The sequence below is a fragment of the Vicugna pacos genome, chromosome 8, assembly GCF_048564905.1.
Source record: "Vicugna pacos chromosome 8, VicPac4, whole genome shotgun sequence".
NCBI classification, from domain to species: Eukaryota; Metazoa; Chordata; class Mammalia; order Artiodactyla; family Camelidae; genus Vicugna; species Vicugna pacos.
The window spans coordinates 15,067,455-15,083,422 of record NC_132994.1 but is presented as its reverse complement, the minus strand read 5'-3'; the positions used below and the strand labels follow the sequence as shown (position 1 = coordinate 15,083,422).

The 15,968-nt window shown below is 40.9% G+C and overlaps 1 protein-coding gene and 1 long non-coding RNA gene across 2 annotated transcripts in view; one reads left to right on the top strand and one right to left on the bottom strand.

Annotated features, from left to right (window-relative positions):
- SNAP91 (synaptosome associated protein 91) overlaps positions 1–15,968 on the top strand; it is a 135,085-nt gene that overhangs the window by 95,482 nt on the left and 23,635 nt on the right. Inside the window, exons 16-22 of the mRNA XM_072965571.1 lie at positions 2,571–2,678; positions 3,317–3,583; positions 3,829–3,906; positions 4,068–4,139; positions 4,552–4,635; positions 6,117–6,200; positions 14,542–14,676. Of these exons, the coding sequence (XP_072821672.1) occupies positions 2,571–2,678; positions 3,317–3,583; positions 3,829–3,906; positions 4,068–4,139; positions 4,552–4,635; positions 6,117–6,200; positions 14,542–14,676 (828 nt within the window). The remainder of the gene's footprint in view (positions 1–2,570; positions 2,679–3,316; positions 3,584–3,828; positions 3,907–4,067; positions 4,140–4,551; positions 4,636–6,116; positions 6,201–14,541; positions 14,677–15,968) is intronic.
- LOC140697646 (uncharacterized) lies at positions 229–7,756 on the bottom strand. Its single transcript, XR_012074812.1, has 4 exons — positions 7,544–7,756; positions 6,071–6,197; positions 627–719; positions 229–295 (listed from the first exon to the last, which is right to left on the bottom strand). It is a non-coding gene; the product is annotated as an uncharacterized lncRNA (long non-coding RNA).

The window sequence follows — 15,968 nt, the reverse complement described above, 5'->3', positions numbered from 1 at the left end:
TGGAGATAGCTTTAGTTTTCAATGCTGGGAGAATAATACTGCATCAATAATGAGAGAAAGCTGGGTAGCTAAGAACTTTTGTTTTGTTTTTAATGACATCAGCATTGTTTTAATATCTCTCACAGTGCGGGGGGGTGGTCCCTGGGCTCAGCTGGACAGTTCTCTCTGGGGCTCCCTTTCATGGCTGCAGGCAGACAGCAGCTGGGGCTGGGACCATCCACAGTCTCTCTCATTCAGGTCTTCATCTCCTGGGCTGGGAAGACTTAACAACCAATGGCTGGAGCAGTGGGTGCCCCTGTGTTTGAGAGGTTTTAGCAGGAGTAGATGAGTTAAGTTTATAATGTTTAGTTTTGAGGAACAAGAGAAGTATTCAAAGGAGATGACTTGCTGACACGAGGGAGAAAAAAATACCACCTCTCCTGAGGATAGAATTACAAATATGGGTTTCACTGACTTACCCAGAAGTGGTCATTAAAGAGGCGAGCCCGTGAATATTTGTTTGAATTCTAGCACTGACATGACTGGTACTTATTCCACCCTACAAGGAGGGAATAGTAGCATAGTAGCTACTACAGCATAGTAGAATGTGGCTCAGTTCATAACAGCAGAGTGTATAACACACAAACCTGAGTCAAACAACTTCCAGCCACATCCTGAAACTCCATCATTTGCTGGGCTTTGGTCAAGTCCTCCGACCTGGCAAGTTTCCATTCTCTCACCTATAAAGTGAAGATGATGAAACCTACCTCACAAGAGTTGTAGGAATGAAATTTAATAATACAAATAAAATACTTGTACAGTGACTGGCATCTTAATACTAAATAGTGATGGCTGTTACTGTTCCTACGATTTCCAATATTCTGAGCCTCATTTCCAGATTTTGTAGGAATAAAAAGAAAACAGACCTGACTTGTGGCAAAATATTTTCAGCCCTCCCAGCCTCCTCTTAGACTTTTCTTGTACTTAGTGCTTTCATGTTGCTCCAAGTTCTCTGGGATAGTATCCTTAACGTGGCATCTGGGGAGGGAGGTCTCTGTCCCCTGTGTGTTTCTCCTATTTCATTATTATTTGACCTCTCCCCTGATGGAACCCTACTCAGAACATAAATTCCCTCAGTGTAGCTAAGGGAAGCTGTCCAGTCAAGTCAGTCTGTAACATATGAATAACTGAATGATCCATTGTACCTTCTAGGGACATCTCTGTTTTTGTAAAGGACTTTTTAGCCCAAGTGATTCTCTCATATTTCATGATTGTTAACGCTGGTCTTCAGGACATTGTTACCATAGTGTATCTCATACTCAGATCAGTTTGGAACATGCTTGATTAAACTGAGAAACAAGTGTCTTGACCGTAGGACTTCCTGCAGCCTAATATACAACGTAAACCTCCGAGAAATGCGACAGACTGTGTCGCATTTCCCAAGTGTGTTTGGCAAATTCTTTTTAATGGCTAGAGGAAGAGTGTTCTAAAGAACACTGGTAGATATTGCAGAAGGCAGTATTTTAGGATGGGAAGTCTTGCAGGTAAGTGGCAGGTTCTGGGTGGGTGTTGGTCCCCACTTTCCAGGGGTTTCTTCTAAGCAGGTCATACTTAGAATGGCTTCATTCCTTTTGTGCTTTGGAACTAAAGAGTCTCTTTGAAAACTCCAGCAATTTTTACCATAATTAATCTGGTATTTTGGCAGAAATGTTAAAGTAATTATTTGTACACATCGGCCACTTATAGATTGAACACTTATAAACTGGGGCTGCCTATATGTTAATGGATCTCACTAGATGTTATATAATCTACCATAAATAGTTATACACTTGTAGTCTTAAAAACATGCAACTATGCTTTTAATCTGTTGAAAATTCATCATTTTCCACATAACTGGAGCAATACAGTATTTGAAAAAAACAATAAATTTAAGTTGACATAAAGGTATTATGGTGTCATCTCCTAATTTTCTTTCTTTAAAACAAACAAATCCTTGGTTATGTCTGAAAATGTTTTTCAAGGATAAGGAGCACTTAACTTTTATGAATATTTAATATACTTTTCATGTTACCAGTGTAATTTTGCCTGTACTAGACTGAAAGAACATTTATGCTAGAATTGTTTGCATTATCGCCGTATATTTAACTTGATTGGCGTTGATCATGTTTTCTAGAAACCACTAGTCAGAGACATCATAGTAACAGAATGTCTAAGTGTTATCTGGACATGAAAGATTAATGTCTTAAGTTACATAATAAAATTATTTTTGTGTTTTAATTTTCACATCCATTAGTTTCTAATGATACATGAAACATGCTTCTCAGAGCCCTTATACAATGAGAATCTTGTTACCTTTTAGATGGCAATGGGCCTCCACAGGAGCAACACTGTACGACTTGCATGTAGCCAACATTAGGGGCGCCAAGAGTCATTGTTTGGGGACCACCAACAGTGCATGGGCCACACAAATGCATTTTCAGAAATTCATGTTGTATAAGGGAGCTTTCTTCGCAATTTAACTTGGTTCTTTTACTATATTTTCTTCTCTTTTTATTCCTTTCATTTCTGTTGTTGTAAAACCTGCACCCAAGATGCCTTTGCAGCTTCTCCTGGGGAGGCCCCTGCAGCATCCGAAGGGGCTGCCGCACCAGCTCCCCCAACCCCTGTAGCAGCGGCGCTTGATGCATGTTCAGGAAATGGTGGGTTTCAAGCCCCGAGCCCCTCTGTCGTTGTCCTGTCCTCACGTGAAACTCCCGTAGTTAGACGTGGCCACGCTGTGTTTCGAATTTTACTTTCTCTGAAGTATAAAGTATCATTCATCATAACCAAATAAATAATGCTGGCACTTAAAACATTAAGAAAATGAAGGGCATACTTATCAAAATTGACAATTTCTCAGGATTGACAATTTTTGTCAGTGCAAGTATGCTCTCTTAATGTTTTTTCTTCCCCTTTCCTCTAACGCTAGATGGCACTCTTTTGCAACACTGAGTTCAAAACTATAGGCATGTTTTAATGAATTTACAAAGCTACCAGATGGGCCAGATTAAGTAAGGATTTGAAGAATGGTCTCTGATCCCACACCCTAGGCCAGTCGGACAGTTCTTCGGAGTGTTTCAGTCTCTTAACTCATGGTCCCTACTGAAATTTCTTTTCTCTTTGGAAAAGCATCCTAGTCATTGCCCGCTGCTCCTGAGATAGTAGTTCGGTCCAAGCAGCCTAACGCCTAGCTAGCGTGTGAATGTCTGTGTCAGGTGCCCCCCACCTATAGTTATGATGCCTCTCTCTTGTCTGTTTCCTGACTGATGCTGTGTGTCTCCGCTTTCCTTTCCAAAAGACCCCTTTGCCCCGTCTGAAGGTAGCGCAGAGGCTGCACCCGAGCTGGACCTCTTTGCAATGAAGCCACCTGAGACCAGTGTTCCTGTAGTTACCCCTACAGCTAGCACAGCCCCTCCGATTCCCGCCACCGCTCCTTCTCCTGCTCCTGCCGTCGCAGCTGCCGCTGCTGCCACTACCGCTGCCACCACCGCCGCCGCCACCGCCACTGCCACCACCTCCGCCGCCACCACCACCACCGCTCCTCCTGCTCTAGATATCTTTGGTGGTAATTTCTTGTTGTTGTTGTTGTTGTTGAACTCTTTCCATCTGGTGGAGTGAATTCTGGTCCTTGCGATATCCCGCATACCCAAGGATGACTGCAAGGATCCTGTGTAACTAAATGGTTCTCCAGAAACCATTTGCTGCTTGCAGTTTCAGAATCCTCCAAACTGCGAACGCAGAACTGGAAAGTGAGGCCGTCTCAGGCAGGCGAGTCAAGCTGAGTAAAGGCATGTGTGTTCTTGGTCTTAGATCTCTTTGAGGCCGCTCCCGAAGTCGCCGCGGCGCCCAAGCCGGATGCTGCGCCTAGCATAGATCTGTTCGGGACAGGTAAACTGGAGCCACCCTTCCTTTACTGTAGTTTGCCTAGATGTTTTCACCTTGGGCTCTTTGTGCTCACCTGTGATAATAATGCCTTTGTTAGATTTGTGACTTTGATTTCAGCTTTCTACTCACCTCTGCTTGGTTTTGGTTTGTTTCACTTTCGGAAGATGCTTTCTCCTCTCCACCACAAGGGGCCTCTCCCGTGCCTGAGAGCTCTCTCACCGCTGACCTCTTATCTGGTGAGTGCTTTTGTCAAGGTCAAGTCTTCCGAGATGTCTTGTGGGGGTTCTGTGTGCAGAGGTGGATACGAAAACAGTGCGGTTCCTCCCGAGTTCTTTTAAACTCAGAGTGCATTTTTAAAAAAAAAAAAATCTCATTTTTGGTCCGTCACTAACTGATGAGGCTTACTGTTTCAAATCTACTGCTGGTTGAAAAGAGACAACTTTTTCACACTAAAACCTCTGGCCTCAAGAAGTCAAATTGTATTTTCTTCTGGAAAGCATGTATTTTAAAATCTGTTGGCTTTCCCTTAATTGTTAAGATTGTCTGCTGTTAAACATAGAATCTCAAGAATCTCAAGTTTGTCAAGGCTTGTGGTTCCATTATCCTGTGGGTGACGTGCAATTTTTCCTGTTCTGTGCTTTGCTGTAGTGGATGCATTTGTAGCACCATCTCCTGCAACCACTGCCTCTCCAGCAAAGGTGGATTCTTCAGGTGTGATAGACCTTTTTGGGGGTGCGTATCTCTCCTCCTTCAACATTCACAGAATCTTTTTTTTTTCCCTCTGAATAGTTTTTGGATTTTCTGTTTCATTCTATTGTATTATTTTTTTCTTTTGACCATATGAAGTTATTTCCATCTTTTAAATCTAAACTTACATTTTTAAGATCTTTTCCATTTCTTTGTCATCATCTTCATCCTTCTCAGTTCATCATAATTTTTAGTGCATGTCCTGACAAAACCAGATCATTTTTTCATTTGAAGTCCTTGTGTTTTTACTTTTTGTTCATCCTAATGTAGAATGCACTGGTTGGAATTGCCTTTTGCTATTCTTTTTTCACTTCCTGCAGGGGACCCTGATCTGCTGGCTAAATCAGTGTTTTTAAGTTCTTAAAAGCAGCATAAACATAGGTGATTCAGAGTTGAAAACAAATAAGCCTGTCAAAACGGAAAGCTCTTGATGTCATACGTTATTCTATAGGGTTTATTTATGTTGAGTTTAATGTTTCTAAATCCTTCCAGAGGTTTCACTGATTTAAATGCATTTGCCTTTTTCTGTGTGTTATCTGAAGACAGGCAGATGTGCTGAGTTAACTCTTGAACTGCTCATTTGGATGAGACATTCAAGGTCTTCTATTAGCAGTAGATTTAGAGGGGAAAGTACAGGTTTGAAGAGATTTCTTCATGAATAGCCATCTGTGTGTATGCTGTGGGCTAAAATACCATCTTTAGCAACTTAAACCCACACAGGGTACCACCTGGACATCGAAGCATCATGGCTGGAGCCACAGTGGGTACACCAGGGGTTCAGAGATGTCACAGCCTCGGGCATTCAGAGTGCAAACAACCACTCAGCTTTGATATATAGGTACAAGTCAAGGCTGCTGCTGCTCAAATTAAGCTGGGGGTTAATTTTTTTTTAAGTTGACTAGAGTTCTGAGTGTGGGGATTCTTTTATATTACCTTTGGCAAAATGTGTTTAAATTTGATCCTGTTTTGATCTATTACAGGGTTTAGTCCCAAAGTTTTATTCTTAAAAAAAAAGAGAATTTTCATAGATAGAATCCATTAGAATATCTTTATAGTAAAGATCATTTTTCTCCTAAAATTTGGGATTTAAAGTGTTTAATGCAATATACTTTACATTCACAAAAATATTCAGAACTCAACGGCACTGACACTATTTGAACATTTTGTTGTATAAACTTTTTTAACTGATTCAAATAAATCTGTATTTAAATTTCAAGAAAAGAGAATTTTCTTACTCTTTCAAAGAAGTGTTAATTCTTAAATATTCTAGAATTCTTTTTGGAGGGGGGAAATAAAACTGGTCAGAACATCGTTCAGTTCACTCAGTCATTTCACACATCCACAAGAGGTGAGTTCACCCCACAGAGTGTCATGTCTGTGCATTTCTCTGCAAAACCCTCACCTAACTTGCTGTACTTACTGTTTACACTCTTCTGCTTTTTCGCTGCATAATGGATAATGGGTAGATGCATTTGGAAGTGGTGCTTCTGAACCCCAACCTGCACCTCAGGCTGCTTCTAGCTCGTCAGCATCGGCAGACCTACTAGCTGGTAATTAATTACGTTAAATTAAATTAACATAGTGTTTTATGAAAGTTTACGTTTGGATATATTTTTATGAAGTTCAAATACTGTATAAATTTTAAGGTGCATGTTTTCTTTCTCTTTGGAGACATGAAATTGAAAAAGAAGACCTTTGTATCCCAGAAGGTTGATTATTTCCCAGAATTTTATGAAATTAAAATCACAGTTGGGGAAGGGTATAGCTCAGTTGGTAAAGGGCATGCTTAGCATGCGTGAGGTCCTGAGTTCAATCCCCAGTACCTCCATTAAGTAAATAAATAAATATATAAACTTAATTACCTCCCGCACACACCCCCCAAAAAGGAAAATCACAGCTGTACACAAGCCATTGCTGTGGCTTCTTGGATGCTCTTAACATGCCTTACTTTCAGTTAGCATGTTCCTTTTTGTTTATAGGTAATAGGTTTACATAGTAATTCTCACCTTGTATTATCTACGCCCATCTATTTTTTTTTAAAGGAATTGATAGGGAAAGACACCATGATGGTATCTTTTTATGGTTGGTTCTGTAACGTGTGAATCACTCTGGGAGAAACTGTTGTAGACTTCCACCACTGGGCTGAAGCTGCTGCTACATATGCCTCTGTTTTAACCATCTGATCATTTTTCCATCTGAAAACCCCGGGAGCGATCCCAGTTCAAAAGGGCCATAGCGTGAACTAGATTGGCACAGGATGCCTCGGATTACTGCTTATGGCTGGGATGGGATAAATAGAACAAAAGGAAACATTTCAAGGACTCAAAAGTAGGAAAAGCCAACTCCCAGTCTCCCTTGGGAGCAAGGCAAGTGCGCTTAATGACAGCCAGACATAGAAATTATTATTTTTGCAGGCAAAGCATTTGCCAGTGGCCAGACCCCAATAGTGAGTTTCAGGATCAGGTTATCAGTCAAACTCACCAGACACTGCTGGTTTCCCATGCTTTGACTTTACTTAGAAGGATACATAACAGGAAGTACAGAATAGCACCACAGAGGCATCAGGCACTCAGATGCAGCTTCCAGTGTCCCTCCCCAGTCACCACAAGGGATGCATTTTGTCCTGAGGTTGGCAAGGGGCTCACGAGAGTGTGGTTCACATCAGCACAGGGAAGTCACCACATCCAGGGTCTCTCAGCTGAAATTCCTTGCGAGCCATGTAGCCCTGGATAGGGTTAGTGACTGGTTCTCATTTGTTAATGTCATGAACAACCCTGACACCAGGGACAGCAGACTAAGGAGCTTGGATTCTTGGATTCGCGATAACTAGTGATCTCATTAAAGGACCCTCGTCAGCTTTCAGAGTTGTTGGAAGTCTGACGCGAGGTCTTACCGTTCCTCCAGAGTCTGGAGGGGGTCGTCACAGCCCAGCTGTTACCCTGTCCTTCCACCGGTCATTCAGACTGGTTGTTTAGCAGTCTTTCCCAGGGACAATGGCATTTCTTTTGTGTCTTTCCCCTTCTCTCCAGACTACCCTGGTTAAACGTGACACTCTTGTTTGCTGAATCCACGTCATACCAGTGACTGCCAGCTGGTGTTTTCCTGAATGACGAAGAGCCACTGTTCCACTGTGATGTCACTGTGGACTTTGGAAGCTGCAAATATCAGAGGCAGTGCACTTAACAGAAACTGCAGCTGGTTACGTGGGGGCAAAAATACCGCCTTGCCTAGTTTCTCCTCCTGGCCGAGGCAGTCTTCATAACAGCTTCAGATCAGTCACAGTAACTTTCAAGCCCTTACCAAACCAATAAACTTAATTCACATTTTCAAGGTTCAGCAATAGGATTTTAACAGACCACAGAAATTGCCTACTTGGGGGAAATAACCTTGTCAATTTTAAAATGAGATTGCTGATTATAAACCATTTGCTTTGAAGTTATCATTAAGGTTGAGATGGCACACAGAATCAAATGTTCTGGCTTTTTGCAGAATTCTAAGTCACCTTTCTTTCTCTCTGGGTAGCCTCTTCCCCTGCCACAGACCCCAGAGAGGGGTTTAAAGCCTCCAGATAGGAGCCTGGCAAAGTGGTTAGTCACTGTTGACAACAGCCAGTGCTGCAAAGCCACATTGTCTTCCCCAGGGTCCCCACTCCGTTTGGCCTCTCTGTGTCTCCAGGACTAGAACCTGATACACTGTGTTTCCAGAAGAGCCAATGACAACTAGAAATGGGAGCAGAGAGGCTAGTCAGAACCTATCGGAAAATGCACTTTCCCGTCCACTCCCAGGATATCAGTGACATCAGAGCCGGGAGATTGGATCCTGGGAGATGAGATGGATCTAAAATACACGGGGAGCACGCAGGAAGGGTTCTGTCACCTACTGCCGAGGAGGCTAAGAGCAGGTAGCTGAATGATCTCCTCAGTGCACAGGTTGGTACCCCGATCAGTCCAGCAGGGGAAGTGCACAGAAAGTGCAAGTCAGGTCCCATCACCAAAAGTGAGATTAGATGTACTCGGTTGTGTTGTCCATCCTGAAATCTTAGTAAAATGAGGTAGAAAAGAGGAAGTGATTAGTGCTGAAAGTGAGTGTCATTTGCACAGGTTTTACTGACAGCGCCCTTCCGCCCTTTCCCACTGCATCTTCTTGTGACTGTTCAGTGATGGGAAAAGTACCTTTGTATACATTGTCTTCTTTATTTTTTCCTATTTAAAGAAATTAAATTTTAATGTCCGTAGGTCTAAATGGGTTTTAATGTCTAATGTGTGTTCCAAACTATGTTTCTTGTAATTTAATTTGTACTTACCTGTCTGATTTTCTTGACATGAGGCCAACTATTTTCACCATATATCCTGATAAAAGAAATTTTAAATTACTTCCGATTTCTCTAGGTCTTGATTATTTGGGCCAGTTTTTCATGCTTCCCTCTGTTTTGGTTGTAGAAAAACATTTTTCATGCTTGTTCAAGTAACAAAACAGCAAGAAGCCATGTTTTCACTGTAGAATATCACAGACTGTTAATATAATTCTATCTTATGAACTAGAAGCAACTGTCCTAACCAAAAGACAAAGAAACAAAAAACCTGCTAATACAGACAGTATAAAATCACAGTCACATTTATGTGTGTACTCTAGCTGATAGTGGCTATTTCTGAGTCTTCACATTGCCTAGATATTTTTATTTGATGAATATCAATAGTGGAACAGGTACTTGGGGCTCTGTGTTATGGTAATTTGCAGTGAAGCTTAACACTTGGGTTATAGTTGTGTGTGTGTCTAAGTGTTCAGGCAATTGGAATAAATAGGAACATTCTTTTAAAAGATAAATGAGCCTAATCATAGATAATGAGGAAGTCCACAAGTATGATCAGATTCAAAGTAGGCATTTGAATTTAAAAAAAGAGAGAGAGAAAGTTGTATTTTGTGAGTCTCTAGACTCTTATATTATTGACTTTTAGTAATAAGACTGTTGTAAAAGAATGAAAAAGGAAAAATAATACACCAACACAGCAATGAGAAGTTTAGACTGTCCGAAAGTAATGATGGTTGGTGGACTGGGGACTCTTCCTACCTGCCTGGTTAAGGTTAGACTTTTTGAAGGCATGAACTTACGTGTAAATAACAAGGGAAATGTAATAAAATGTAGAATAATTAAATATTTTAAATGATTTTGAGAGATTTTAAACTAAAAATTAAGAATCATCTCAAAATTGGGGAGAAAACTCTATCAAAAATTGGTTTGTAATTTAAAGCTAGAAAATGGAGACTAAATGGATACTCTCTTAAAAATGAGTCTATCTCTCATAAAAACTGGTTTCCATCTTTGTTCAAATTTATGTCTGGAACTGTCACGTAATACCAGTTCCAGAATAAACCTCTACATGAAATATCATCGTAGTCACCTTCTACTCCTTGAGTTAAAATTTCAAGTTCTGTTCGGTGCACCCAGTGTGGGGAAACTAGAGAAAGTTCTCGAAAAGGCAACCATTGTGGCCAGTGAGGACAGAATGGGAGAATAACTCTCTTCAAGTCATTGAGATTACTGGTGGGATACAGTATTACCCATACCTGAGATGAGTCTGGCGAGGAACTTGAGAGTCAAGTTTATAACAAATAAAAGGAAATATGATTTCACCCGGGGAAGAGTGACACTGTCACACTCTTCCCGTGATGTACCAGCTGAAAATACAGGTGTTAGGAAGATACAGACAAATGCCTGGCTGGCAGTGTAAAAAATGGATTATTAAGGGAGGTTAGGTTTGCTGAAGGATATGCCTCACTTCCGAGGTTGACAGCAAACAGGAAAACCGTGTTCTTCCATGAGAGACACAGTTCTGGGGCAGCAGCACCATAATCTGTACTACTGTAGGAATGTGTCTCTTCCTGTCTTTAATTCCATAAACAGGGGAGACTCTGGGCCTGCCTTCTGAGGCCTTTCATAATTTTACATTCTCTGTTAACCACATGACACAGATGGTTTCTTAGCAGAGCCACAGATGTCCTTGAACTCATTTAAAATATAAACATTTTCAGTGTGGGATTAATAACTAACGGTGGCCACTAAATAGGAAGATCTATTGAGGACCAATTCTTTCATCCTCCATGGGGGTTGGAAACTCTGGAAAGTGTAGGCCGCGAGCTCTCAGGCAATTATTCCTAGAAATGTTGACTATCTCAGATTGATCTTAGTAAATGGAATGAATAACTGACTGTACCACTGAGAATAATGGAAATGGTGGCATCTTTAATGTAATAGAGCAGATGAGTGTGGAGGAGAGGAGTATGGGCAGGAGGGTGTTTATCTGCCAATAGTTTTTAAATTGCACTCTCTCGACCCAAGTGATACAATGTGTTATGTAAGTCTACAAAACTACTGTGACTGTGGGTTTTGACGTGTCTGTATTAATAGAACTTCACTAAGTGTACAGGGTTGAGGAAGTTCCATTCATAGAACTAATCACCTGTGATCCAAGGCAGTGTGTCTGAAGATGGGTGAGGACCTGAAGATAGCTGGTGATTCAGTTATTGGTGATTCAGTTGTGGGAAGTTCAGACATGCCTGCAGGACATCCGGAAGCCTCGTGATTATTACTTTATTTTCAGTCCCACAGAACGCTTGTCTTAGTATAACGTAGAACCATGTAGAAAGATTCATGGTTAGGGTTCTCCCGTTGCTTTCCTCTATTCTTGGGCTCAAAAAGTTTTCACTCAGCAGGAGGAGTTCCCCAGACTCCCTACTAATGCCTGTGATTTTCCTGGGTAGCTTACGGATTCATTTAGAGTATAGCAACAGGTTTGGTTCCTTGAACATAATCAGTTGGTTGTTTTATGTCACTTTAGAGCTTTTAAGTTAGTCTAGGTTTGTGAGGGCACCTGTTTTGTAAGAACTGAGTATTAACAGAAGGCCACCATCTCTCCAGATCTCTGCGCAGTTTGTAAGCCTCTCGGAAGGGGACAGTCCTGGTGTTGCTCCTGGCTGTGGGAAGGAGGCCATGTAGTGTCGTGGTGGAGAGCCAAGGCTCTGGAAGACTCCTTTGTGGAAATCTGGCTCTGCACCTGCTGTTTGGCCTTGGGCGAAATTCTTTAACCTCTCTGGCTTCCGTTCCCTCACCTGTAAACCTTCGTGAAGTTGTCGTGGGGCTTAAATGAGCCAGTATCTGTTTTAGGCTGAGTGATGTAAAATTGTTTCTGTAGGACCGAAATGGTCAAATATTGGCAATTATGTGGTTCAGAGGATTCAACCTTAAAAAAATGCGTAGAACAGTGCCTGGCACCTGGTGGGCTTTATGCCAATTTTCACTCTACCTTCACTTTCTTAAAGGTAGCAACCTTTTTTCATTGAATGGTGTTATTCCTTCACCCATGGAAACGGTCTACTCATGACCCTCCGTGGCACTGACCAGATGAGGCCCGGTAAACGCACACATTTTTCTTTTTCTGCTGCTAAATTGTGAACAGGTGTGTTCACTTCTCTTTGCATCTTTTCTAGCTGTGGAAAGATGGGATTGAATCAGAGGCCCTTTCCAGCGCTAAAATGCTGTGATTTGAGAATAAATTGTCTCTTCTTGGCCAAATTTTAAGAAACTGAGAGTCAAATACAGTTGTTTCCACGTTCACCTGTAACAAAGAGAACCACACCCTCCAACAATTGCCTAAATTAACCAGTCATATTCCAGCTTGAGGCATGGGATGTTTCTCAAAAGTCAACATTAACAGCCACCAATCTCCCTAAAACCAAAATGGTTATATCCTCGAATAATTACATCTAGCAGGGGAGGGATAAATTAGGAGTTTGGGATTAGCAGATGCACACTACTATAAAAAATAAAATAGATAAACAACCAGATCCTACTGGATAGTACAGGGAACTGTATTCAGTATCTTGTAGTAACCTATAATGAAAAAGAATAAGGAAAAATGTATAATATGTGTGTGTGTGTGTATATATATGTATATATATATGTATAGCTGAATCACTATGCTATACACCAGAAACTAATACAACATTGTAAATCAAAATATACTTCAATTTTTTTAAATCTAAAAATTAAAAAAATAATACTACATTTAGCCCATCCCTGCTTTATAATGATATTAGTTCTTAAAGATCTAGGCAATGTCTTGTCTTCATTTAAGAAGGTTACATGATCCTTCTGTCATTCAGTACAGCTAAAACCACTTAGAGTAGCCACCATGAATTTTAAAGACCATCTTCGAATAGGTAACAGTTTTCCAAGTTGCAGTGTTTTCGTACATATACAAGGAAAGCTTAAACCTGTGTCACTGTCAATTTCCAGGGACAGCATGACTTTCTGGTTAGAAAAATAGTAACTGGAGAATTTCAATGGAAGTCATTTTCAAAATTATAACTTGGTTTTTATGAAATGTAAGCTTAAGGACTTTTGTAAGCATTCTCTATGGTTTTTTGCAAGCAGTTTGTGAAGAAGAAAAGATGTGGGTAGCTTAGAAAGGAACATACACATACACACACAACACACACACACACACACACACACACACACACACACCCCAAACTGAGAATAATAAAGACTTCTGGTAGTAAGACATTTTTGATACTAGAACATCATATGATGTGTTATTAAGAAAACACTTCCTTCCCAGATTGCATATGTTTGTACAGAAGCAATACCAACTGAGCTCTGCCCCTGTTTTTAATCTGTTGACTGAGAGAAAAAACTTACTTCCAGACTTCAAAAGATAAATATTTAATTTAAGGTTTGGTTACTTACAGTAATAGTCCTTTGATTTCTCCTCACCTTCTATATTCAAAAGTGCCCTTCATTCAATAAACATTAATTCAATGTTTTAGGCATTTTGCTGAATATTATTGGAAAAGATAAAGACACAGTTCCTGACACCAGAAAGTCATTCCCAGGATGGGGCTTTGGGGGTGGGAATAAAGCGCGATAGGAGTAAGGCAGAGAGATGCACCAGGTGCTGAGGGCACAGACAGAGCGCCTAACTCCTGTGTCCCGGGGATGGGAGGGGCGGGAGGGGCGGGAGGGGCGAGGGAAGTTGAGGCTGCCAGCAGTGGGTGGCAGTATAAGGCAAGGAAACCCTCCCAGAATTGGCTCCGGACTCACCATGATGTCTCGAGGCTACAACCGAGCTTGCAGGGATGGGGAGGGGGCCAGAGCCAGAGGCACTGTTTGCTGTAGAACAGAATCTGCATTACAGGAATCTAAAAGTTACGGGTGCCAGTAAAGGATTTTAGAGAAATAACTTTTGTCGGCATTTTCCACTCAGAAAGATCACTCTGGCTGCACTGTAGAGACTAGATTGGAGGAGGTACAGATTAGAAGCAGGAAGCCCCCTGGGGTGACTACTTAAGGATCCTAAGAGCTGGGTTGGGGGAGCCTCAACTTGTAGCAGCAATGGGACTAGAACATATAGGAAAGACATTAAGGAGGGTTTGATGGCAGAGTACATGCATATTTTTCTGATTTGCATTTAGTTATTACACTGAGCTAACATGTACAACTAAGCATTTTCTAGCTACCTGATATTGTTTTGAAAAAACAAAATTTAAATATGGTGAAAACAATTATCTGACTGTTAACTCTAGTGAGACCTCAGCTGTATATACTCCCATTAAAGCAGTAGATTACGTTGCCCCAGGTTTACCTCAACAAGGGTAGATAGTCTTGTGTGCTGTCTGATTTCAGTTAATTTAAATCTCTCATTAATAAATGACAGATATCAAGATACTTGGAAAACTTTTTAAAAACGAACTTCCCAGATTCCATTGGCTTCTCTTCCGTACACATTCAATTCCTTTTTGGTCTTCTGTTACTTTTTCTGACTCTGTTTTTATGGCCTTTACTTGACTTTAGTTGTTTCTGCTTATACTTTACTGGAACTATTCTTTCCCCAGGATTTGGGGGTTCTTTCATGGCCCCTTCTCCATCACCAGTGACTCCAGCTCAGAATAACCTGCTCCAGCCCAACTTTGAGGCAGCTTTTGGAACAACGCCTTCAACTTCTAGCGGCAGCTCCTTTGATCCATCAGGTGAGGCAGTGATTTTCAGACATTCTTTTGATTTGTTCTGATTATAAAATACACCACCTAAGGTTAGTGTGATATCCGGAAATTTATAAGCAAATACTAAGTGATGACCTGGTTTTAAAACTGTTCAGTAAATCTCTTACTCTGCAACTTAAGTAAAGATTTTCCATACATTGTGGTAGCTTTAAGAATAACCTATGATCCCTTTCTGTGTTTTTCAATTTTTAGTGGAAATCTAACTTAGCATGCACACCATCTGTTGCAATGAGCTTACACTCACAGGGTTTGGAGACGGTTAAGGGAAAACAAATACTCTGTGCAAGTCTTTGGGCAGTATCTCAGTGTGTGGACACTCCCACTGCTGGTGCTTACGCCCTCGGAAGCTTGCCTGGCCCTCGGTTTTATGAAGTTGACACAAATAGTTTTCTCTGCCTGCCTTTAACCTTTCATCCTGCTGTCGTTTTGTTTGTATTCTCTTCCATTCTACTCTTCCCATGCTGGGTCCTTACTACAAATTTTCAATTGGTGAGTTTTTGGCAATTAAATGTGTTTCAGAAACACCCTAAATATATCCCCTGCCTGACAATTTGGTTGCTTCCATTGCCAGTGCCTAGTGGAATGCTGTCCTTTTTTCAGTTTAGACTTACTGCATAGTGGTGTTTATGGTAGATATGCCTAGGTGTTTTTTGATGAAAATTAACAACCATAACATTTTTGACATAGATATTAGTAGTAACTTTTGTGCAAATCCTATGAGCCTGCATTTTGAATGGTCTTTCTGTATTTCAGAAACTAAACACGTGGTCATTTGCTATATGGTGATTAGGAACCATCAATAATGGCATGACTCCTAATACTTAAAATAGTGTTTACTGTAGATATGCCCTTAAAGTTAGAGCCAAAAGGGAATACTGTAATCAGAGAAAAAAATCGAAACTCTTGCTTCTGCAGTGTGGTCAACAGTTTTTCAGACACTTATTACTAGGTTCTGACCATTCGATCAGATTTTATTCCAGCACTGACTTCATAGGAACTAGGAGATTCAGCCTTCCTTTCTCATTTATAAGAGCTGTCATAAAAGCAAGCATTGTAACTACCACGTAATGAATGCCTGTAGAGAGCTAACATTATAATAAAGGTGTGATATGTATTGTCTGGTTTAATCTTCACAATAAATCCACGTAGTAGTGGTGCTCTCCCCATTTACAGATGAGAAAACTAACACTCAGTCACCTTCTCAGAGTCACACACTAGTGAGGCGTGCAGCTGAATTTGAGCCCAATTCTGATTCCAAA